Source organism: Oryzias latipes, chromosome 4 (genome assembly GCF_002234675.1).
Source record: "Oryzias latipes chromosome 4, ASM223467v1".
NCBI classification, from domain to species: domain Eukaryota; kingdom Metazoa; phylum Chordata; class Actinopteri; order Beloniformes; family Adrianichthyidae; genus Oryzias; species Oryzias latipes.
The window spans coordinates 9,381,830-9,406,488 of NC_019862.2; the positions used below are offsets into that span (position 1 = coordinate 9,381,830).

The window sequence follows — 24,659 nt, forward strand, 5'->3', positions numbered from 1 at the left end:
CAGGCAGGAGGTCAGACCCAGCTGCAGACAGAGGCCAGAGCCGCGCTGAGAGACAGTCAGCAATTAGCAATACTAATTTCATTTGATAACTCTACTCAAGATTCTTTAATTTTCTGAATGAATGATTTGCATTGCCGATTGGCAATGGAAAAAGCACGGTCACCCAAGTATTTCTGTCATGACATGAAGCAGAGATTGGTGAGCAGATCTGTTTTTTAAGAATAACCTTTCAAGAATTGAATGATTAAATGAATTAAATGAAGTAAAATAATTTGTATACACTTAAATCAGACTAAAGTTAGAGGTTTTCTTCTATGAGGCTCTTTGAAATTCAAAACTACATGGTTATCGTGGCTCTAATGGTTCCAGTGAGACTGACTATAAAGGTATTGTCAACATTGACAGATAAATGTGGGCATATATGGCTGATTTTAGCTTTGTTACGTGCACTTAAATCCAAGTTTTGATATATCTGTACTGTTAAACTACAGCTGTCTGTTTTTGTACTACACTTATCTTAAGTTTTAATCTGTTCATCTTTAACCAAGGAGGTGAGCTCAAGAAAGAACATTTAGATCCAAGTAATAATAATAATTATCAAGGGTGTGCTGACATCTATTAAAAAGTCAGTTTATACTTGCATTCATAATAGTTATCTACAATAAATTTGTTTAGAGAATTATTATGCATTTGTAATATTTAATTTTACCATTAGAGCAAGCTTCTGGCAGATTACACAGTATTCATCATCATCCTCATCACAAGCAGCACTTTTGTGTTTGCATAACATCTGGGTGTGCTGAGGTTATAAAAGACAATTACCTCAACACCTGTACTGTTAACAAACTCTAATGAGAGCACCATGGAAACAGACTGGTTACTGCACCTGTACTGTCAACTTGTTGCCTTGGGAGAAGAGTGTTTACTTGGCAAAAAGGCAATCTTGTTTCCGGGTAGCTGCTTTCTTTGTGTTTTACTTAAAATCTTCTGTTACGCCCAGTAAAGGGTGAAATGTATCACATGCGCTTTTTTGTTGTTCTTAAATTGACAGTAATTTGTATAAAACACAATGTGACCACTTAGCATGAAGCGTACTTGGCAATTAGCAGGGAGTGTTAGTGATGTGCTGCAGTCAACAATTTATCACTTTTTTTCCTGCAGGTTCCTGTTGAGAACAGAGTAAAATATGGACTAAATGTTTACTGTATACTTTGCTGCTCCATCTGTGCTTGTTGTGATGTTTGTGTGTGTTTAGGGGATTCCTGCGCGTGTGCTTGGGAGGATGGATAAGGATGTTTGTGCTTGTGTACTTGTGGTTCAAACTGCTGCACTGTGAGGACTATTTAGAGGCAAAGCAACATTCTCATGGTTCTAAAACTCAAATCCAACCAAGGACTCTGTTTAAAGTTTGGTTAACAGATTGTCAAGGAAGTAGCTATGACTATAGTAGACATAGAGGAAAATCAAAGTTTGAAATTATGTAAAACCAACTGAATGTACTTTTGTGCATCCTCTGGAGTTTACTCTGGAGCTTCCAGCGAGAGTGCTGTTTGCAAGGGATCTATCCTGGATCGTATCATGCATTTGCACCAGTGGGAAAGTACAGGCTATGTCAACATGACAACAACAACACTGCCTGTAGACACACGGAATTGTTGCAACTGAAAGTAAGTGCATACAAATAGAAAAAGTCATAGACAAAGGGTTTTTTTCAACTGGGATCCGAACATGCTTCTATCTGGAGAGTGTAATCTCCAGTGTGCAGTTATTCTGCCATAAAAACTAACCAAAAAAGCAGTTTAAGTTTTAAGTTAAAAAAAGATTGTTTTTAACCTTACAGAGAATCCAAGCCGGCCATTAGAAATATGAAGTGATCATTTAAATGCTTTGCTTCTCACTAGGTATGGTTTTATGTAAACTGCAAACTAGATAGTTTGTGTGGAAAATAAATGTCTCACCTTGTTGCTTTAGTCATTGCCTACTTAGACTATATGCACTTATCTTTTGGAACTAAGTGCATATAGTCTGTGACACTTTCATAGCAACCAAATCTGCAAAAATTAAGCAAATTTGATAGTCCAACATAATCTGGTATAATAAATATTCAGTTTGCATAGTTCTTATTTGAGCTCTATGAATGATGACAGCCGTGTAAGCACCTTAACCAGAGGGTTTTGTGTAAAAAGTTTTTTTTTTTTAATCCAATAAAAGTGTGTTTTAAAATACAAATAATCCAACCTCTGGTGTGCTAATTTGATACTCTACTGTCAGTATCTCTTTTAGGGGAAGCATATAGGTATTCCACAGGCTATTTCACTTTAAATATATCTTACAATATAAATGTTACAGATCCTCGACAACTGGAAATACCACAAACCAAAGGTGGCTTCTTATTGGCTGGTCAAGCTGGACTCAACCAAACAAAGAAAGGTGAGTCTCACAGTGGAATTCTAACTGCAGTAAATACTATTGTTTTGGCTGGGCTTTTGGAGCTTTGCTTGAGTAGAATGTCAGACCACAGGACACAATGCAGATAAAAAACCTGGAAGTGTAAAGGCTTCTAGTCTTACATCTACCAATAACAACTGATGACATCGGAGAACAGAACTAGCAAAATTATGACCTGGGCGAATGAGACTCTCCACAGACTCAACTATTAACCATTCTCCTTAATGTCTTACAATTTTAATTTTATTGGAGAAATTACTTCAGGCTATTTAAGACATTTAAAAGTGTGTCACTAATTTTAATTTTCCGTGACAGATATCAAGATCTTGCTTTAGGTATCCCAGTCTTATCCTGAAAAAAATAATCATTCTTCCACCATACACAGCACAAAGTAGCCTGAATGACTTCAAATCTGACTGGACTGTTGTCTACGATGACCTGTTTTGTATTTGAGTGTAGTTGGTACATCCTGTGATCTCAAAAGAAACTTACTCTTTACAATTTTAAACATGATTAGCAAGATGCAAAAAAAACATTTGAGGTTTAAGGTGGACTGGGAAAAAGCTTTAAGTGCTTCTATACTTTAAATATAAGTTTGCAGTTGGGACACATTTATATTTTGGCACGGGCATAAGCTGCCTGCTTTTGCTGTCATTGCGTGGCAACTGTCACCCCTTGCAGAATGGGATTTTGTTAAAATGAAAAACATGACAAAATGTTGGTGCTCCTACCTTTTTTCTTTGAAAGCCTTTGAACAACTTTTAAAAAACAAAAATATCACCAAATCAAACTTCAGAGAAAAAAAACAGACATGCATGAAGATCATTACTGTGTCAGAACAGGAGGCAAAGACACCAAATAGGATGTAAACAAAACAGAAGAAGGGTACCAGACGTGAAATGGCATCCAGAAGGCGTGTCAGTAATGATGTGATCTCTCAGCCGCTGCTTTTTGCACCACTGTGCTCAGCTGTGTTGTTGGTGATGGTGGTTTGAGCTGATGTTTATTTGGAGTGAAACAGCCTAATGATCAGCAGGCAGAGGTCAGAGACGCAGCGCCCACCGCTCTGCCTTCTGATTACCATACCAAAACATTTCTGTGCGTGTTTACTCGCTTGTCTGTTTGAGTGCATATGCATGTCTTGCTGGCCCCTATTGCTGTGGGGAAATCTTACTCTTTACATTGCAAACACACACTCACCTACACACAGATGGATGGGCACTTCAGTAATGAGGAGGGAAGAATCAAAGTCAAAGGGGCTCAGCAATGTGCAGGGTGAAAAAAAAGAAGAGGGAGGAAAAGAAGGCAGTGAGATGGGAGGGAAGGGAAAAAGAGAAAGATGGAAGGCTGGCGCAGGTGTCCATAGACAGCCCAGGAACTTCTGACACCTCATCTCCAAGACTGACGTTGGTGGAGCAATTAGTCCTCTCCCAGCCTCTCCACTGTCTGCCCCAACACTTTTCGTCCTGCCTGTACTACAGCCTCACACACACAAATGAGACATACAGCGAGCTTCATGTCTTGAATATATGCTGAGGCACTCATTATACTGTACGTCTGTGATTTAGAAAAAAAAAGTAATTTCAGTGATAATTGTGTCTAAACTCTTTTTCTTGTACACTTTAATGTACTTTTCTTTGTTAATGAGCAAATGCACTAGGCTCCATGATTACTTTTAAAGGTTACATCACCAAAAGAAAAAAAAGGAATGTTTCTAATTCTTATAAATTTAGCATGGGAACATAAATATAAACTTTGTACTTTACATAAATTGTCATACTTGGATTTTGTCTCATTTTTTCATCTCTTACTTTGATTGTCTCTTAGGTTTTGGATATTGTCCGCACCAATGTCCGTTTAGCTCTACAGCGGATCTGGAGGGAGCCTGATGTTGAGAGTCTCCACCTCTACCGACTTTTTAACCGCGTTTTCAACAGGCTGCTGTGGAGTCATGGTCAGGGTCTGTGGAACTGCTTTTCCAACACCGGGTAGGGCTTTCTGAGCCAGACCACAGCTGTGTCGTGGTTCAGTTACTAAGCAAATTTAAAGTGAATTCAATAATTAAAAAGCAAACAAGGTCTGTATGTTTCAATTATCTGGTTTAAATGTAAGAACTGATACGCTTAGTGCCTTAAAACAAAAATCTATTACTCGACACTTTGTGTTCAAACACAAATGCTGCATGTTTTTGTTGTATTGATTATGGGAAAATCAAGCAGCTGCATAAAGATTTTTTTTTTCAGCAAATCCCAAGCTTGACAGACCAGCATGTCTTCTGTAACCCTTGTGCTATCCTAGGCACTTTAACATTGGGAGTTGGATCATCTAGACCCACTAGACAGTGCTCTGAACCTTTTTTTCTTCAATGATTTGTGATCTTCTTTGGTGTCCATGGATTACATGAAATCTTTCCACCTTTATCCACCTTTGTCATGGTAGGGAGAACACATCAATGCAAGGGTGGGGGTCATCTAAAATAGCACAAGGAAGAATGTTATTTTGTCTCTAAAACATTTTTTTCTGGAACTATGAAATAAATGTTTAATACTTTTGTTTTTTAATAAAGCTGGACAAATATATGCAAAATGTTTATTAACATGTGGACTCATTTTAAATACTTATGATCCAATTTCAGAGAGTTAAGAGCTGCATTTAGGTTTTAGAGAGAACTTCAATAGATAAGACTTTAATTCATCCCACGGTGGGGAAATAGCTTTGTTACTATGGCTCAGAAATCTACAGGCACTAAAATAAATAACAGCTAAGAAATAGCACTAAATTACAATAAATAACAACAATAATTGTACTAAAATAAAATGAAGAAATAACGCAATAAAGTGTCAGGGGTGTATTACACAAACATTTTGTGCGGATATATAAAAACATTTGTTCAATGGATTTTTCTGTCACATATTGTGTGTTAAATTAATTGTAAATACAAAAGACAGTTGTAGCGCCTCTAAATAAAAACTGCCTCATCACCTTAGTACAGGTGGGATTTTAAATGATGACTAGGGGGTGGGGGGCAATCATAAGCATCATTCTCTAATGAGTAGAATGTTGTCTCCTAATTCCTTAGAGACAACATGAATAGTAATCACACTTCATGCCTGTGAGCACTGTGTACATTACATAACAGCATGTATTTACGTTCTTTGTTTATCACTATTTGTTTTTTCTGAAAAACAAAAGATGTACAGCACAGTGCTTCATTTCTTACCTATAAACCCTCAAATGTAGAAATCATACCATTCTGCCGACACTTGACTGTACTGTTGCCTTCTTATTTCCTCTGAGATAAAGATATGACCTCCTCTTGTGTCCCCCCCCTCCACATTTTCTTTATAGTTCAGTTGTTCAGTTGCGTGTTTCCCCTGACACAGAGGGCTCAGAGGGAGTAACTCGAGTCGATGCCTCAGCTCTCCATTTTTCTCCCGCCGTACTTCCTTGGGAGTCTTAATTGGAGTCAAGCATGGAAGGGAGTGAGCAGGTGACACAGATGAAGTGGTCGATAAGCAGAGAGAGAGACACATGGTGAGATAGACGTGGTCGCGGAGAGAGAGCGTGGAGAGACTGAAACTGAGACATTGTATGAAATGGCAGACTGGGTGGAGGGGTCCTGGCCAGAGGATTAGCCTGCTAAGCTACCCCATGTTGCGCCCCGTGCAGCCTTTGTCTGATCTCAGCGTGTTCTTCAGCTAGCTTGCTATCCTGTCGTGCTGCCCCCTCCCTTTAAAGCAGGCCGCGACTCAAAACAGATGAAACCGTTAGGGGGCCTTGTATAATGGAGCGACAGAGAGGCGGTGCACCTCAAAATGTATACACCAAACGTGACCTGAACCCCCCCCCCACGCACACACACTGCTCTGTGTCTTCAGTCAAATGGCCTAGCAGCTATCGTGAGTAATGAATTCAACGAGCTTTGAAAACGACTTAGGAGGGAGAGAATAGAAACATGCAGTTTTGAACCCTTTCAGAAGAAGCCTCCCAAGGAGCAAAAAGGGGAAGACATCAAAAGTACCCCCTGGGGTTGTGTGTCTTAGTTGTTAAAGCTCTCTCACAGTCAGGGGTATGTTCAGGATCGGAGAAGGGGTTAACTGTACTTGGATTTGTTTAATCCCTCCTCTGTGTGTCTTCCCGCCTGTCTGTGTTCGCAGGGATGTAGGCAAATACATTTCCCCGAGTGCGGTGAAAGAACTCGCCTCTTCGTGTGCATTCATCACACATAAACAGATCATTGTACATCCCTGTGAAGACATGATATCATCTAAATCTGGTGCCTTTGTTTCGACTTTTGCTCTGCAGTTCATCGTGGGAGACCATCTTTAGCAAGAGCAGTGAGGTGGCATCACCGCAAGAGCTGCAGTGCTGCCGCCGCTTGGTCCAGCTGTGCCGAGACTGCCTGCTGGTCGTCTACAAGTTTGTGTCTGAGTCCCGCGGCTCTTTGAGTGGACTCAGCCCTGAATGGGATGACACCAGGTGAGGCGGAAATCGCCCTTTTGAGTAATTATTCCACCATTTCTGTTGCAATACAGACTTGAAGAAGACTGAAAGACACATTTCAAGAGTCTCTTCAGATTAGGCTCCACTCTGCTTGTCATGCTCATCTTTAGCTCTTTGAAGACTATTTATCTCTGTTAACTGTTTAAAAAAATATATCCTTAAACTTAATTAAATGAAATTAATTCTATTTAACAGAAAAAGCTTTTGCACCACATATATTCAAAAATATACCCTAAATGAATATCACTCATAAATGAAATCGTAAACTCTTAGAGATAGAAACATCTTCCTGCAGAGTTTTTTTTTTTGTATTTTTATTTTAATTGTACAACCTAAAAGGATCTTTGAGCTGTTCACTGGAGATCATCAGGATATCATGACCTCAAGATGTGATAGGCGATCCCCAATTAAGCCTTTATAATGTTAGACAGGTGGTTTCAGTGTTTGGCAATCAGGTGTACTGTTCTTACAGAGTAAAATCATGTTTAATCAAGAGCCAAATACAGGAGCTAAAAATACACAGAGATGAGAGCTACTGTAAATATTAATTTTCATGTCTTCTTCTTATATTTAGGCCCAGGTGTAAAGTTGGTTTCATTCGTCTGAACATAAAAAATGTGAAGAAATAAACTCTTTTTAGGAGGCTACCATGGGCTATGAAGCGGTTATCATCATTAAACCTCTCTTAGGAAACATTTCCCCACCACCACCCTCCATGGTGCCTTGGAGCCATCGTCTTCTTCATGAAACCCTGATAAAACAAACAAGCAAAAATCAGCCTTATTCTATTTTTAACACGGATCCCCATGGGGGACAGCCGCACAAGTTAGGAATGAGTGAACTTTTAAATCACACATGCTCTGGGCGGGCAGACAGGGTGCGATCTGGGTTGGGAGAGAGGGAGAGGGAAAGAGAGAGGGCTGTTAACAGGAAATAATGGCCCACAGATTAGTCCTCAGGTTAGCCTGGGGCCCCTAGAGGCCTTCTTAATTCAATTAGAATCCAGATGAGCCTAAGCGGCAAATGACCTCACGATAGAGAGGCTCTTTTTTTTTTCCTGGGGCCTCACTTTACATGATTCACAACTCTTGCTCATATGTTAACAGACTATAACTTTGTGCCTACTGTATTAGAAACCTCAGCTGTTAAAATATGTATTTTCTGGAGTATCAGTCGCACCGGAGTCTAAATCCCAGCAACCAAAAAATGCGTAATATAGAAGAAAAATCATATATAAGTTGCACTTTCGGGAGAAAAGTGCAATGCCTCTGAACAAATCCGCTAAGCCCGGCGTAATGGTACACGATTCATGCTTTAAATTTGCGTCTGCAGCATTTTTTTTTTACTTCCAGTCTTGCGTTAGTCAAAGGGAAGAAAAAATAAAAACAAGAATAACATTGTGTTGATGCAAATAAGAAAAATATCATAATGTTCAGGAAGAGAACACTCCGGATGTCCACCATGTTTGTTTTGGACGTTGCTTCTTCTTCTGCATTGCTGTCAGTAGCAAATACTGATACACACACCTACAGTGCCCTCTAGGGGTTGTTAGTGGGAAACAACCGCTAAAGGGCAACCGGTTGTTAGTGTGAAATAACAACTATATGACCCAATATATATTTTTAAAATCACTACTAAGTTGCTCATGAGTATAAATTGCACCCTGGACAAACTATGCAAAGAAAAAAAATGACTTATACTCCGAAAAATACGGTAGGTGTTGGGTTACATTATTAACAATTTCACAACTGAATGCGCATTGTTTTTCAGCAGGTATACCTGGGAGTAGCTTTAGGCATGCAGTGGTCTGTCTCTTCTTAATTTCTATGTGTCTGTGTAAAATAAAAGCTTACCATTCGCTGCCGGACCGGCCTCTACCCATGGCTCCACTCCTGCTGCTGCTGCTGCTTCCTCTTCTACCGTCTCTTCGCCCCTCGATGCAGGTCTCTGCTTGGTTTAGTTCTGCTAAACCCCCCCCCCCGCCCCCTGCCCTGCCCATCCTTAAGCACAATCACTACTTATCTTCTGCACTCTGTCACCGCTTTGGGCATAGTGTTGCTCTTAGATGGTTGCTTTGGCTAAGAACCAACAGTCATGCATGTTTGATTCTGTTTCCTTCACCTACATCAAAATGAGCAGGTGATTAATACAAAGCAAAAAAAAAAGTTTGTAAGTGTTTCGAAATACTTGCAGCTACAAAATGTAAACAAGCGCTTTACAAACAGTTTAAAAAGGAGACGGAAGCAGATTCAGACTGTTTGGATAACTTTGTCAATTTTGCAACCATTTAGCCTGCTTGCAGTACATACCCAGCTGCCACTTCTTTCACTCAGTGCTTCAGTCAACAGCTTTGTACAGTTCCACAAGAGTGTTGTCAGCACAAGTGGCCCTAATGGGATCTGAGAGCCTCACCTTCCTCGCTTTAGTGCCATGATCAATCTTCTAACCACGCTCTTCTTGTTACAAGAAGACTGAATAACGAATTGGCTTTACACCATGTGCTTGCACTCCACAACACAAACGACACACGGCTCTACATGAGGCATGTAAAGGGCTGGTGTGACCTAACACCACTTCAGAAAGCAGAGAAGCAATTAGGTTTATTTTCTCATTGATGCATATGCTAAACACAAGAGAATAAATTGTACATGCCCTCATCCCTCCTGCATACAGCCACACTACTTTTGTTAGACTTCAAATATTATTTTCAACCTGTTTTTACTTTCAACACACAACTAACAGATAAACTTTTTGGGGACATATGACAATAAATGAAACAAAAAAAACTTCCCGTCAAAGAAAAATCATATCACTAAAACTACTGGAAGGTGACCAGCTCCTGTTATTTTATGCAAAGCAAATATAATCACCCAGACTTTGTTTTTATAAACTTCTATTTCAAGTAAAAAAAATAAAAACAGTTAATAGAGATGTTGATCTTGGGGTTGTTGCTGGTTTTTCTTTTATAGTTAAACACAAATTGAGGAATTTGATTGGCTAACATCTTGAAAGTATTTTTCTCAAAGCTTAGGTCGAATTTCTTTTCCAATGCACTTCAGAAGGAGTGTAAATTTGTAGACAACAGTAACTGTGTCTTAAAGATCAACGCCGAAGCATACCCCCCTCTTGGCAGCTGTTTTTGTGGCGTGTTCAGACTTTGTCATGATCCATAAATAGTTTTTAATTCACAACGTCTGGTTGCTACTTAAAATCTTACATCCCAGTAAGACGTGAAGACGGCAGCCATTTGTCCACAAATGACAGTTTTAGGAGATGATAGGAGACTGATGATTTTTAAAATTATTTTGTTATTTAGTGTTTCTGTCTATTTGGCATCGCTGTTCCTAAATACTATAGGGCTATTTACTTACAAATTTAGTTGGGCCAAATAATCAAATGCTAATTTTATTCAGGGCCAAACAATCTTAATCACGGGTAAAACAAGGTAGTAAATAATACATTTTAACCGGTTCATTAAGAATAGGTAGAGGGTAATGGGTCATTTGTTTGTTTCTGGAATAGTGGCTCAAAAAGTAGGGATGCAGTTCTTAAATAAGTTCAAACGATGATTGACAGTCGTTAACAACCTCTCAGATATTCATCTGCAGGTACTTTTATGATCATATGATACTGCCAGTATATAGTTTGTGCCATTATAATATAAAAATGAAGACTACAGCTTTGAATTATCAATTTGACAATATCAATTACAGTCAAAGTTTTAACAACCGAAACAATATTTGATTATTTTGACCAATGACATGAGAAATTGACATTTTGCTGAGCTGTGCATTCTCTGGCTACATTCAAGGCGGCCGTGGTGCAGCACTAGGGGGGGCGACCTCAGAAGATTGCAGGTTTGATTTGTCGAAGTGTCCTTGGGCAAGACACTGAGCCCCTCCTTGCCTCTGGTGGAAGGTTGGCGCCAGTGTTCGGCAGCGGAGCTGCCATTAGTGTATGAATGTGTGTGAATGGGTGTCTGGGACTGGGACTGTAAAGCGCTTTAGGCCTTCAAGGAAAGGGTAGGAAAGCACTATACAAGTGTACGCCATTAAAGTCATGCAAGTTATGGCAGGCACAGCTTGGCATAACACGGGCCTGCATTCATGGACTAAACAAAAGTGTAAAATTCTCACATGGAGTGAGAATTGGGTGCACATTGCACACAGTGCACATTGTGAGTTTTTAAAAAGCACATTAAAAAAGTTTTGTCCAAATTTGAGATAGAATTGTGAATCCTCAATTGTATATTGTGCTTTGACTGCACAATATGGAAGGTCTTTAACTCACCAGACATTAATGATCAAGTTGTAGTGATGACAAACTGTATCGACTTGTGAAATTTACAATCTGTGGGTCTTTGCTCAGCTAAATTGGCTCCTGAAAGAAGATTGACTCCTACAATTAACTAAATACTTTATACAATGGGATTCACAAAGAAAAACTTAAATTTTTATCAATTCTAAATTCCATTTAAAAAAGCTGACAGGGGATGGCAGGGGCTAAAAGCAAAGAACAGTGTTCTGCATAAGGGCAAAGAAACACCTTTCTTATTCCCACCAATTACTGATGAAACTTCTCTGGGAAATCAGCTAAATGGCTTCTTCCACAGGTCAACAGCAAAGGACACCGATCTGCTACCAACATGTGAAAGATGCACTGGAAGTACTGTGTCACTTTAGAATTAGCAAACCCCTAAAAAGTTCTGGGCTGGATATCATCCATGGACATGCTTTAAAGAACTGTGCTCAGCAATTTGTTTTTACAGAAATCTTAAATATTTCACTACACCAACACAGCCCTGTCCTTTGGAACACAACCACATTTCTAAAACTTCCAAACCTTCAAATCCAAATGACGTTTGTCCCATTTCACTGACATCCATGGTGATAAAGCGCTTCAATTTTACATTTAAAATAATCATAATTACCTAAATCCAACACCTCTTCAGAGTTCATCAGACAATTTGTCATCTGCATGTAAGACCTGTAGAGGAGTGGAAGATACCATTCTTTTTACTGCATTTATTCCATGCACCTAGAAAAGTTAGAAATGCTTTCTAAGATGTTATTGGTAGATTTTTCATTTAACTATTTAAAATGGGTTTTTGCTAAATTTATAGATAAATAATGCTTAATCTCACACATTTTGGTTTAATGAACCAGGTACTTTCTTTTTAGTGGAGTACAACAAGTAAGGATTGGCAAGTCTTTTTCAAGAGAAAGAATAAACCGCCCCGGTTGCCCTTGGGGATGTGTTTGTTGTCACTTTTACTTATTTAATTCACAACCTCATGCAGATTCACTTTTACCAACAAGCACGTCACTAATCTGATAATTCGCTTTTTAATAAGCCTTTTACACGAGAAAGAAGAGGAACATGGGACAGTGTTACTTCTTCCTCAATTTGTTTAAAACATCAAAGCTAACATTAACCTGAAAACCAAAGAATGGTAATAGACTTAAGGAAGAAGTAAACATCCTCACCCACTTTAATCAATGAAACACAGACAGTCAGTTACAAGTTACAAGTGTCTTAGTTCTTGAATACCAACCTAAAAACTCTTGGGTCAAGTGCAGCCACACCAAAGCACAGCAGAGACGGCCTTTGCTAAGGAAATCTGTGTTTTTTATTGTTCATGATAAAATATTTAGGTACTCTTCAGCTTTATTTGAGAATATTTGAACATTCTCCTTCATTTAGTGGTTTGGAAATGCTACAGATTCTCAAAAAACATCTTAGGGGCAGTGACCACATTTAGAAAACTGATGGGAATTGCCCTACCTGTTATAGAAAAATCACTGAAAGAGCTGGAAGGAAGTCAACAAACACTCAGTCCGTTCCTCCTTCACTCCTCTACTGTCTGGTCACAGATATTGTCCCTCATAGGTGGACGCACAGCAGGTTTTTCCTTTGGTCCTATGGCAGTGAAAATCTAACAGCCACAAAACTGTTTGATACTTATCAGATTCTGACCTATTGCTGCTCAGCTGATTGTTGTGATTGTGCCAACGTGTTTTCGTAAATGTCATGTCATCTGGTAATGCAGCAAACCAGATTTCCTGAGGGGACATCATCCTTTATAATCTTATCGAAAAGTATTGTCTACTGAGTGTAAGTGTGTGTGTGTGTGGTCCCACAAGAGACTGGCGCCCTGTTCAGTGTGTGCCCTGTCTTCGCCCAATAGCAGCTTGGTTGGCTCAGGCAACCCTGTGACCCTGAAAGGGATTCAACAGGTTCTGAAAATGGATGGAGGATTGTCTCCTGTTTTGTTTTTACTTTGCTTTGTTCTTTCACTTTGAGTTGATTCATTGTAATGCTGTTAATAAATGGCACAAGTAGCATAATATGGTTAATTTGGTTTTGATCAGAACCATGAATCAGATTGCTAAACACAGAGCTGGATGTGTAAACCAGCTTGTGGTTGGAGGATTTTATCCTCAATCATGCATTGGAGGGGAAAATCTCTAACCCAATTCAGGCATCCCTTGTGCCAATATAACTTCTTATTTGCATGGTAATAATGTGAGGGTTTTCATCTTCATACAGTGGCATAGAATTTTGCTTCACATGTGTCATAGTACCATTGGATGGATAAACTAAACTGCCACATTTTCACTTTTAACAACGTGGCTGCTGTCATTCAGCTGATTCCTTAGTATCTTGTGGCTTTGTGCATCCGCTCACCTATGCAGCCCCGAAATGCTTGTTTTCCTTTTTTTTTCCTAACTAAGCACTGTTGTGTGAGAATGTGTTGCGTTCAACCTACTCAGGGTACCCATATTTTATTTTTCACCTATAAATTCTAGTGACTGTTGTGAGAGTGTACTCTTATTCACCATGAAGATACACTTTAGACAGGCAGAAAAACAAGACAAAGAAACTATCAGTGTCACTTCAAGAGCATAATTGTTTGTGCATGAAAAAATTAAATGTGATACTTTAAAGCACAGAGTAAATAAAACAATATATATTTCAAAAGTACCTCACATTTGATATTTCTTTAACTTTTTTTCAATTTTATTTAGGTGTTAATTTGTTTTACACTCAGCGTTCCTGAGTAAAATCTTGTATTTGACTTAGAAGTCAACATTCTCATATTGTGCAAATTACTACACATGTGGCTTTTAGCGCAGGTTAAAGTTGGTCTGTTAACTGGATTCCACAGGGTCTCCACTATTGACCACAACTGCCTGCTTCTATTCAAGCACCCTTTCCTGCGTGGAGAGCTCTGATCAAGTGTTTCAACAGCCTCATGGGTTGGAGCAAAGTCATTGTTTCTGTGTGGGCAGATGAGAGGAAGCAGCCAAATAACCCCGCTAATGAGTTTCTTGTTAAGCCAGGAATTACTGTCAAAACTTAAAGACGACTTTCCAATAATGACAAAAGTTTCAGATTCTATTAACTTTCATTTGTCTGAAGAGCATGGCAGTAATTAGGTTTAATTGGGGTTTTGGGCTGAGTTTAGGGCATAGACAGCTTCAAGCCTCTTTGTACCTCTTGGTTTACCATTACATCAGTGATCCTGACAGGCTTTCACTCTCCATCATAAGTCTAGCCTCTTCCTAATACACCATGGCTCTTGCATTTCAATGGACGACTTGGGATCAGCTTTTTCTTTAGAGATAACAGCAGCTGATAGCAGCTTTGGATGTATAGATTTGGATGCAGCATCTGTCCATCACTGCTGATGAATTGAGGCAAAGCCTCCCCCTTGCTTCAAGCACTCACCAAGTTTCCAAGGCCAGTGATCAAAAGAAATACGAACCTGGAAGATGCGGACTGAGGGTCCAATTAAACATAGCCTGTAGAGAGCAGCCGCTTCGATATGAAAAGCCCCACCCCCACCCCCTATTCCATTACTAGCCACTACTAAAGTATTTTTTTTCCTTTTTCCTTTTTTTTATGAACTGAATATTCTCAAAGTGAATAACAGAAAAATGCTGATAGGCTCACTCTACATTTCGTAAATGTTTAATATTCAATTCCCTTTTTTTTCATTTTTTAATACAATTTCCATGACTCTGCTTGGAATATAAAACCTGGAAATAGATGTGTAACATCCAACCACAAACTAATGAAAACAATCACAGCTCTGTCCATTTCAATAATGAGAATGATAGAATATACTATTGGCTGAAAAAAGGATACATGTTGTAATGTATACAACCAACAATCTGACATACCTTTACATCATAATGTGAAATAAAAGAAAGTGCAAAGCTAAGGTTGCCAACCAAAGGGAAATACTGAGGATGAAATAGAAAAATGTGTAACTTTTGGATCAGTCAGTGTAAGTTTCAGTTTTTCATTAAAGACAGGTCTACTAAGAATGTGTAACATCAACAGAATACATTATAGGTGCTTTATTGAGACTGAGAAAAATGAAAATCCAGAACCAAAAGGTTTTCAATTAAAAATAACAGAAATGGTTCAGATTTCACACCATTGTTTGGTTTGGTTTATTTTTACATGAAACAGAACAAGCTGCTTTAAACCTTGCGCTATCTTGTGGGGTCAAAAAGAGCCCACACTTACATTCAGGTGTTCTCCCTACCATGAGAAAGGTGGATAAAGGTGAAGAGGATTTCATGTAATCCATGGACACCAGTGAAGATGACATATCATTGAGGAAAAAAAGGTTCAGCGCACTGTCTTGTGGGGTCCAGATGACCCCACTCCCAACGTTAAAGTGCCTTGCATAGCACAAGGGTTAAAACGTCTCAGTAATGCTGCATTCACACTGGATCCCATCCTCGTGTCTAATTCACGCCAGCTCTCTTTTGACATGCATCATATTAACTGCTTGACGCCTGCCCTTGACACCTTGATGCCCCGGCCGCAGAGCAACAGCCAATGTTTTTCTGGACTTAATTCGTTGCCACATCATGAAAAACTTGGATGATGTTGAGCGAGTAGCTTGGGTTGATAAGTTTTGGAGAGCTCTACAGAGGCGCCAGCAAGCACGTCACTGTGTCTAGATTCACCAGATCATTCAGGGATGCTCACATCATCATTTACTGCAGGAGCTGCTCCTGGATGTGACGGCCATTTTGAATGTTATTTCTTTCTCTCTGTGGTCCAGTTTGAAGAATTTCTGTCCCACACAAACCCTAGAATGAAAACTGGAGGATCTTTTTATTATTGTCTTGATGAAAAGAAGATAAACATCATGAGCCCATGGAGCTGGAGTAATCGCGCCCGCAACGACAGCACTCGCGGCGGCTGTCAGTCTGACGGGCAGCCAACCACCTGCGGGCCAGCATAGCGAGCGCCTTGCTCACTTGCTACGCTGAGTTGCCGGAGATTGTCCCGGTTACTGTTGGGCGAAGGCGGGACACACTCTGGACAGGTCGGCAGCCTGTCACAGACCACAGGTGCTATTGTAGCGGGCGCGATTGCTCCAGCTCCAGGGGCTCTGTGACAGGCTGGCGACTTGTGTATCCTGCCTTTGCTCAACAGTAACCGGGACAGTTTCCAGCAACCCCGCAGCCCCAGCGGGTTAAGAAAATGGATGGAAGTTCAGGACAAAAATTCCTGCATTGATCAGCCATATCAGATTTATTTTTTACCTTGCTATGAAGTCACTGAAAGCATCGCGGCCGACACCCAAAGGACTTCAGATTGCATCTGACTTAGCATTGAATCGCGTCTGGTGTGAATGCAGCATAATAGCTGCTTGTTTGGGAGCCGTTTTTATTTAAAATCAGAAATAAAATAAAAATGACAAAAATATGGCGTATCTTATTAGCCGTATGAATATTATACATATTTTTAAGCCCATGATCTCATTGCTACACCACATTTTCCAACCTTTATGTGATTTCCTTGGACTTGCTCTGTCTGTTGTTTTTCTCTAGAAACCCAGTGGTCACGTCTCTTACCGTCTTTGGTTTACTTGGGCTCACTCTGTCAGGGTGCAGATTACCAAGATTATTTGCTTGAAGGAGACCCACAGCCCCCTTAAAGCTGTTTCAATAAAATCCTGAATCCACCAAATCAGTTTAATTTGAATTCTGTCCAACTCTCTTAGGTCTGAACCTGTGTTAAGACAGATGCTGCTCTGCTCATTTGTTCAAGAATTGTTCAATGAAAACGTGGTATCACCAACAAACCTCAGGGGCCAAAGATTCATTCTCCACGAGGTCACTTTTGATTAGAAGGCTACTTCTTTATAACATTCTCAAGGACTTCAGCATGATCTACTTCGTTTGGCCTCCCTGTGTACCAAAAAAAGTGCCACACATATATAAACGATATGTATTTTGTAACATCTAAAAAGTCTTAAAAGGGAGACAGTTTTAGTTACAGTGCATCTCTGCTGATAAAATCAATAAATTTAATTATGATGGTTTGTACTGATTAGTTGAAAAAGAATATTGTGTGGTTCCCGTCTTGTAAACAGCAGTCTCTGTTAGAGCAGTTTACCCTGCTCAGGATCTGATCATCTCATTTCACATTGCTCTGACACCATGTCTGACTCATTTCCAGTAACAAAGGAAGATTGGAGCAGGGTTGGTTCCCTTGACTCTATTTCAACCTGAACCTGGTCTCATTGTCAGGTACTGGAACGCTGTTAGCAGGAGCTGCCTCACTGCTCTGTCTCGGTGGAAGGTGTCATAGAAAGGTCCTGGAAAGATACTGACGTCTATGCCTCGGAATGATGGGTGAGGATTTTTGTTCATAATAACACACGTATGCAATCTAACAATGGAATAACCTCTGAGGAGTTTGACGGTAACTATACAGAGCTGTTGTGAAGACTTGTTATTGTGATTAAATACAGACTAAGAAGTGGGATTTTTTGGGTTTTTAACGTATTTTGTGGGATTTTTCTGATGATGTATACAAAGAAAATTTAGCCCAAAATTGCATTTCTGAGTGTTTCTTTATTCAAATTATTGTGAACCAAGAGAAGACGAAAAAATTACTTTTAAAAAGAGCATATTTAAAAATACACTGCAGACCCCAGGCTCCCTGCTCCGCTCCATTCTGACGCATATGCTTGTAGACAAACAGATCCATGTACGTCTTTGTTTTCCTCGTAATGTTAGGTTGGGGGTATGAGGTGCTGTAAGCTAATGGGAGAGCATGTAATCAGAGAACTTACAGCAAGGGGGGGGGGGGGGGGGGGGGGGGGGGGGGCAGAACCGAGAGGCAAATTTTTAATAAGTTACTGCTGCTCTACGACATAATCTACGACATAATCGTAAACAAAGCGTTCCACTGGGAAAATGGATCAGAAGATGACTGGAGTGAGTCTTTAAGCTCTTTAAAAAAAATTCAATGAGAAATTGTCACAAGTTCTTTTTTTTTTTAGCATTTTTTCCTGCTTTAAATAAACACAATATTTTCTTGGATTGTATCTTGTTGAGTAACAAAAAAATGTATGTAAAGACAATATATGAAAATAAAGATAGTATTTTGTGTGCAAAATTGCTTTGTAATGCAATTTCTTATCAGTTTCTTTTTTAGATTTAGAAATTTCTTGTTTTCCTTCTTTATTTTATATCTCAAAGGCCAACTGGTGCTAGGATAAATTGTCTTTGGAGCATTGTTAAAATTGACTTGTGTAAACGGTGATTGTCATAAATGATAAACCAGTATGTGAATAGTTGGCAGTGTACCGCCGTGGTGTCAACCAAAGCTCTCTGACCTCAAAGTTGTGACCTTTGCAGAACTAATCCTTTCATTATAAAGATCCTTTTCCCTAATCCCTCCATCTATGGTCCATGTCCGTCTGTCCAGGTACGTGCTGCCAGTGACCTCCCAGTTCATCATGAAATGGCCTCCGTCCAGTTTTGGCCACATCTCTTCAGCCGTGCCATGTTCCCGCAGCCTTTTGGCTGCCAGGACGGACCACTTCTGAGGTCACCATGGCAGACCAACCCTGGCTCCTGACACCTTACCTTTTGACCTCAACCCCCGTGCTCTCTGGCCAACCCAGATTAATAATCCTGCTATGGATCTGAATTTGGTGCAGCTATTGACTCCAGATGGGGTTTCAACCGTGCCCAATCGCCTTTTGGAAGATCAGCAAACCAACTTTGGATAGTTTTTGGTTCTGAAAGGTTGTTTAGTTTAGTTCAGTTTGCAGCATTCAGACCAGCAGACAACAGATATCCTCTAGCCCAAACCGCCCCTTACCTGTAGTTATTTTATATGCTGTGTCATACTTCACTGTACAGCTACAGGTCACGGTACTGTAAAAGAAAAAAATAACAAATGCAAGGGTTATTTATTTATTTATTTCAATACTTCTTTTTTTTTTAACATATTTCATTTATGCACTAAATGCTGGTGTAAAATGCAGACATTGAGTTTTATCAGCAAAGTGGATTTACAAAGATTATTTTTGAAGTCTAAGATATTTTGTGTCTGTACAATAATGTTGATTTCATACTTATATCAAAGGCTTTATGTTGTTAACAGTGACTTTATTCTTGTTTTCACTTCTGAATAATTGTAAAAGAGGGGAACCCCAGGCAACTTGAAATGTTGAACTTTTGAATGCTGAATGCTTTGTTTTTTTTTTAAACTTGTGAGACACTATTAGGTGGACCACTGTTGAGCAACACATTTCTTGAATGTCAGCGTAGTAAAGCCGAGCCTCTTTGCCTCTTTAAGCTTGAGCTGAGTTTAATGCCACAATGTAAAGAGCCAAACCTTTCGCTCGTTTCTGATATGCACTTTGCAGTTCGTTGCAGAAAGAGAACGTGGCTGCACATTAGTAGATTATGCATGCGTAGACTTTAGTTTGTTTAGATGAAGTGCTTAGACAGAGAGTCTGTTTGGAGCATACTTGAAGATTTACGTTTCCAGCGATCATTTTGTTTCTGCAAAGAAGGCTCTTCCATGTTAGATTTGTCTTGTTTAAGGACTGACGTCTTGAGGACTACTGCGATATTTGTCATGATTCAGAGATTGTTTAGCACGCAGGATGATTTGCTCGATGGTCCATAACGCTGTACTTTAACAGCAGTGACTCGCCTGGGATGAGCTGCTGCAGCCTTTTCCCCCCCCACTGCACTGCAGGTTCAAGTGCCAGGGAAATGATTGATGTGCCATTAGTATGCACATCTACTGCTTAGATTCAACTGGTTGTTATTTTTAGGAATTTCATGTCCTGGCTCACTTCACATACTTAAATGATTTATTGTGTGTTGATAGGAAACAAACACAGTGTTGTGTGTTTAGCAGTAACTTTGTGTGTTCAGACTTTGAAAATAACAAAATATGAGATCCTGGATTGAAGAACTAATCGGATTCAAAAGTGAAGCAGCTACACTGTTCTAAAATGTCTAAAGCTGATGTTTCACTATGTTTTTTTTTTTTTTTTCACCATGCCATAAATGTTCTTTTTGCCTAATTTCCCTTATTTAAGAGTAGGACTTCTTCCTTGGTAATGCGGGGATTTTTAATTTTACATAGCAATAAAAAGTTTAACAATTTCCCGTCAATTTCTTTCCTTTTTTTAAAAAAAATCTGATAATTCATTTATTTATTAGGATTGTGAAATGACTGTAGCTGCACATTTAAGGCCTTTGGGAGGACAGTAGGATTCCAGTGGTCACTCATAGTACCCTAAAAGTCAGATTGTCCTCAAATTTCTTGGACTACTGCATGTAGAAAAAACATGCAATTGCCTAAAGACCCGTCTGGGAAACTTCCATGGAATTATCAACAGTGCAGCGTTTGAGTCCTGGTTCATTCGGTGAGGGAGGAGTGGTGCAAAGTAAAATCTGATAACATTGTTTGGGGTTTCCAACTTACTTACTGCACAGTCCAATAAAGTGATTACATTTAGACAACTGACATGTTAAACTAGTGTTTTGATAGTCCTGCACACTTGCAACAACAGCAAAGAGTGTATTTGTTAGCATAGCTAAACTGTTCCTAAAATGTTGGGGTTTAAAAATAAACATGGGGGGCACAAAGGGACAATTAGGTAGGTCGGTTTAGAAATGTATAACCTGACACTTTTACTAAAAAAAAAAAAAAAAAAAAATCAAGCAGAATTAACAAAAACAGTTGAATACCACTAAAGTGTGAACTCCTGTCCCCCAGATATCCATTACTGAGCAGCTCTTTGGATTAACTTCAGAGAGGTATTGCATTTCACAGCAGAGGCTCTGTGGATGGGCGACACTCCTGACCTGTCACTCATCTCAGTAACGAGAGCGTCTTTCGTGTTCCATCTTGACCTGTGAGCCATCTTACCCTGATGTGTGAGGGGAAGGAAAGCAGCCGAGGTTTTATTTGGGTGTGTAATGGCAGCCTGTAGTAAAGTGTCTTTTTTTTGTCCGCTCACCCCCATGTTCTCTTCCTCTGTGTCAGCAGAGCTGTAGGGCCTGACCTTGAGGCCTTCGGCTTGGCCCCTACATTCAGACCAGAGTGGGGGCCAGTGGCCGTCTGGCACCGTGACCCCAGCATACAGTCCAAAAATACCTCAGCAACAAGACTGTACTGCTCAGTTCTGCCCGTTCCCCTTTTCACTCTCCTTCTCCTCTACCTGTGTGTGGTCCAAGCAGCTTTGGAGCCAGCGCCCAGACCTTTTTCTTTGTTTTTATCCCTCCCTTTTTTTTTAGAAACTGACCCAGTTTCAGGGCGCTAAGCCGAACAACCTCCCTGGCTTGGAGAGTAAAAGCAACTGGGAGCTGCTTCAGAAGTGAATGGTTCCGATGAGATAAGGAAGGACATGAGCAAAAAAAAAAAAAAACAGATGGTCTGGCTTCAAATCAGTTCTTAATCCACTGTTTCAAATGACAGCAGGGAAAAAAAGTAGTGCGCTGTAATTACAGCTGAGTGAGGTGTCCAAAAGAATAGCCGCCCTCTTACTTCCACGAAAGCTTTTTAAACTAAAGCCTGCGGTGGCTTGTGTACTTTCAAAGACATATAAAAAGCTGACCTTTCTTATCAGACAAATGTAGCATGTGCATGGCCCATGTACAACATGTGTGTGTGTGGATTAAACGTCCTTTCTACCAACTGTGTCAGCAGCATGCACTGTGCAATACAGTTGGGCCAAAACATTATGACCAACCCTGCCATCTTTGCTGTTGGTGTTTCACTCGCTGCCAAAGCAACTCTGACCCACAAATGCTGCGGCTTCTACAAACCTTCGGAAGGTGCCCCGCGGTATCTGGCACCAAGGCGTTAGCCGCAAATCCTTTAAGTCCTGTCAGGTGTGATGTGGAGCTGCCATAGATGAGTCCTTTTCCGCCACAACCCCTTGTCTGAAGCTCATGTGTGTTCATCCTTGAACCCATTTCTGCCGCCTGTCACTTCTGTGGACCAGAACAACCACACAAGACTTGGAAATGAGTTCCACATCTGTTCACCTTCCCTTCATTCATCACTCCTAGAGAACTACAGTAGTTATTCACTTTATATAACGTAGACATTCAGTGGCAGGGCTGCTGAAATAGAATCAATACTTTTTCCTTCATCTGCGAGTGGTCATATTGTGTTTGCTCACTGGCATATGCCTGCATGGCATGCTTGTATATGTTCGCTGCCATTCGTTAGTATTCCAAGCCACACACCTGCCTTGTTGTCCTGACATTTTGCTTGTGTTTGTTTGTGTGTATTCTCAAAGGGACACATTCAGTGACTCTGGTAGTGTGTCATGTGTGCCTCCACATCTTTGCTCTCAGCAGGGGGTCCTGCTAGTGAACGACACATAAACCAACAGACAAACATGTGCGCATGGAGAAGCCTGTTTGTCTTCTCTCTGATCGTTCCTGTGGTTTGGGCTGTTTGCAAAAAAGTATGTCAGTTTCACTAATATAAAGTGATGATATTTAACAGAAAATTTGCTTAACAAAAGCAAAACATTTTAAATCACCACATCAAGTATTTATGTACACATTCCCTGGAGGCTGGTTCAACACTGGTGACGTTTACCTCCTTTTTTGATCCATTATGACACTGTTGAATAATTAAAAATGATCAGCAGCAGCTAAATTATACGTGAAAGAACAAGCATCTTCTGTACAAAACATTCTCAACAAAGTTGTTGCTGTGACTCAGAAGCAGATGGAAAAAAGCCGTTGGAAAAAGCCTGTCGCAGCAGGCGACTGGGATCCCTGAGGAGAGCTCTGCTCCATTCTGATGCATCCACTTGCAGACAAATAGATCCGTGCACGTCTTTGTTTTCTTCATACGAGCCTAAATCTGGATCAATGCTGTACGGCTGGTAGCTCAGATATTGTTCATCATATTTGTTTCGCCAGTATTGTTAGGTTGGGACTGTAAGGGCATGTAAGCTAATGGGAGAAAGTGTCAACAAATGGATAGTGGGAAATGAGGACAGGCTTACTCTCTGCCAACGGTCCCGCCCACATCAGAGGGAAATCCATAACAAACTTCTGCTTCTCTGCAGAAAATATGATCTAGAACAGGCGTGCTCGTTATGTCGATCGGGATTGACCGGTCCATTGCAAAAGATGGCAGGAATTCAGCGAATCATCAACCTTCTGTGTGAAATACGTAATTTCACACTTTAGATCGGCCAGTCAAACATCCTCTGAAACACACCTCACTGTGTTTAACTACAGTGAGCACACTTTATTTTTCTTTCTCCTCCCGGCGTGCAGCACGACAAGCTGCACCCCGAATCCCTGGCATAGGACCACTCTGAACCGCAGGAGCGTTTTTTAAAGGCCGCTCCGGCCCGTGTGCGTCCTTGATCAGAGGCGAGTCCTGTCCACTCAGGCAGAAGTGTCCACAAGCACGTGCTTCTTACGCCCTGACCAAGGAACAGGCCACTGTCAGTCGTGGTTAAGCCAGCCGCACTTAACCGAATATCATTCACCCCACAACAATTTTCAGCAGAGCAGGAAACATGATCGTCGCTGCTTTCTATTTTCATTAAAAAACGCCTTATCTGTTGTAATTACTACAAAAATAAAATTAATACACATGACAAACCTTTCTCCTCACAAAGATTTGTGTACTCTTACTATGTAGTTTTTGAGTTATTAGTACATACACATATATTAAACTGAAGATAAAGTAGATGTTAACTTTAAAGTTGAATAAAGTGACTGATGAAAATTCCAGGCCATGATTAGTATAGCATTTTTTTCTAAAAGCTACTATATAGGTTGTCAACTTTGAAGTAAAATGACAAGCTTGTGAATTTTGCCTAAAACGGAAGATTCACAAGTAAAGGACCACTTGGAACCCTTTTACAATAGACCTCCTCTTAGTGGCTCCATCAGTCAGACTAATTAAGCCATTTGGTTGAGTGGTGAAGATTTTCAATTCAGTTGCTTTGACTCAACAAGATAAATGAGAACCTTCCCCAGCATTTTGTCCGTTTTGCTCATCAGCCAGGTCATTCTGGCATTACACATCTCAGCAGCTTCAAGTTCTACACTTAGCTCCTATAACATGTTTACTTTGTTTCTTTTCCTGCAAAAGTTAAGCATCTCTAGGTTTAACCCTTTAACACCAGAGCTTCAGCTCCAGTGTTGACAGTCTTTCAACTAACATGACTATTCAACTTTTTTTGCATTGACTACTTGCAGATTCTGAAGCAGAGAAAAGCAGCTTTGCAACACTTTACAGTAGTGAAGTGCCAACGCAAGTTACTTATCGGTGCAAAATCCGTGTGCAAAGCCGCTTTTCGCCATGTCAGAATCAGCTGATTCATGTTGACGGTCAAAGAGTTTATGGAATGTTAAAGAGTGTGGTATGTAGCT

The 24,659-nt window shown here is 40.1% G+C and overlaps 1 protein-coding gene across 3 annotated transcripts in view; it reads left to right on the top strand.

The window, feature by feature from the left end:
• ttll7 (tubulin tyrosine ligase like 7) overlaps positions 1-20,959 on the top strand; it is a 79,736-nt gene extending 58,777 nt beyond the window's left edge. Inside the window, exons 18-23 of one of the 3 annotated variants that reach the window (XM_020702299.2) lie at positions 2,350-2,430; positions 4,276-4,436; positions 6,754-6,927; positions 8,800-8,894; positions 17,514-17,618; positions 18,700-20,959. In XM_020702299.2, coding sequence (XP_020557958.1) covers positions 2,350-2,430; positions 4,276-4,436; positions 6,754-6,927; positions 8,800-8,894; positions 17,514-17,596 — 594 coding nt within the window. In that variant the 3' untranslated portion in view covers positions 17,597-17,618; positions 18,700-20,959. Of the gene's footprint in view, positions 1-1,519; positions 1,668-2,349; positions 2,431-4,275; positions 4,437-6,753; positions 6,928-8,799; positions 8,895-17,513; positions 17,619-18,699 lie in introns of those variants that run through there. The other 2 variants (XM_004067739.4, XR_002289955.2) reach the window with 2 other exon arrangements.
• The last annotated feature ends 3,700 nt before the right edge of the window (positions 20,960-24,659 follow it).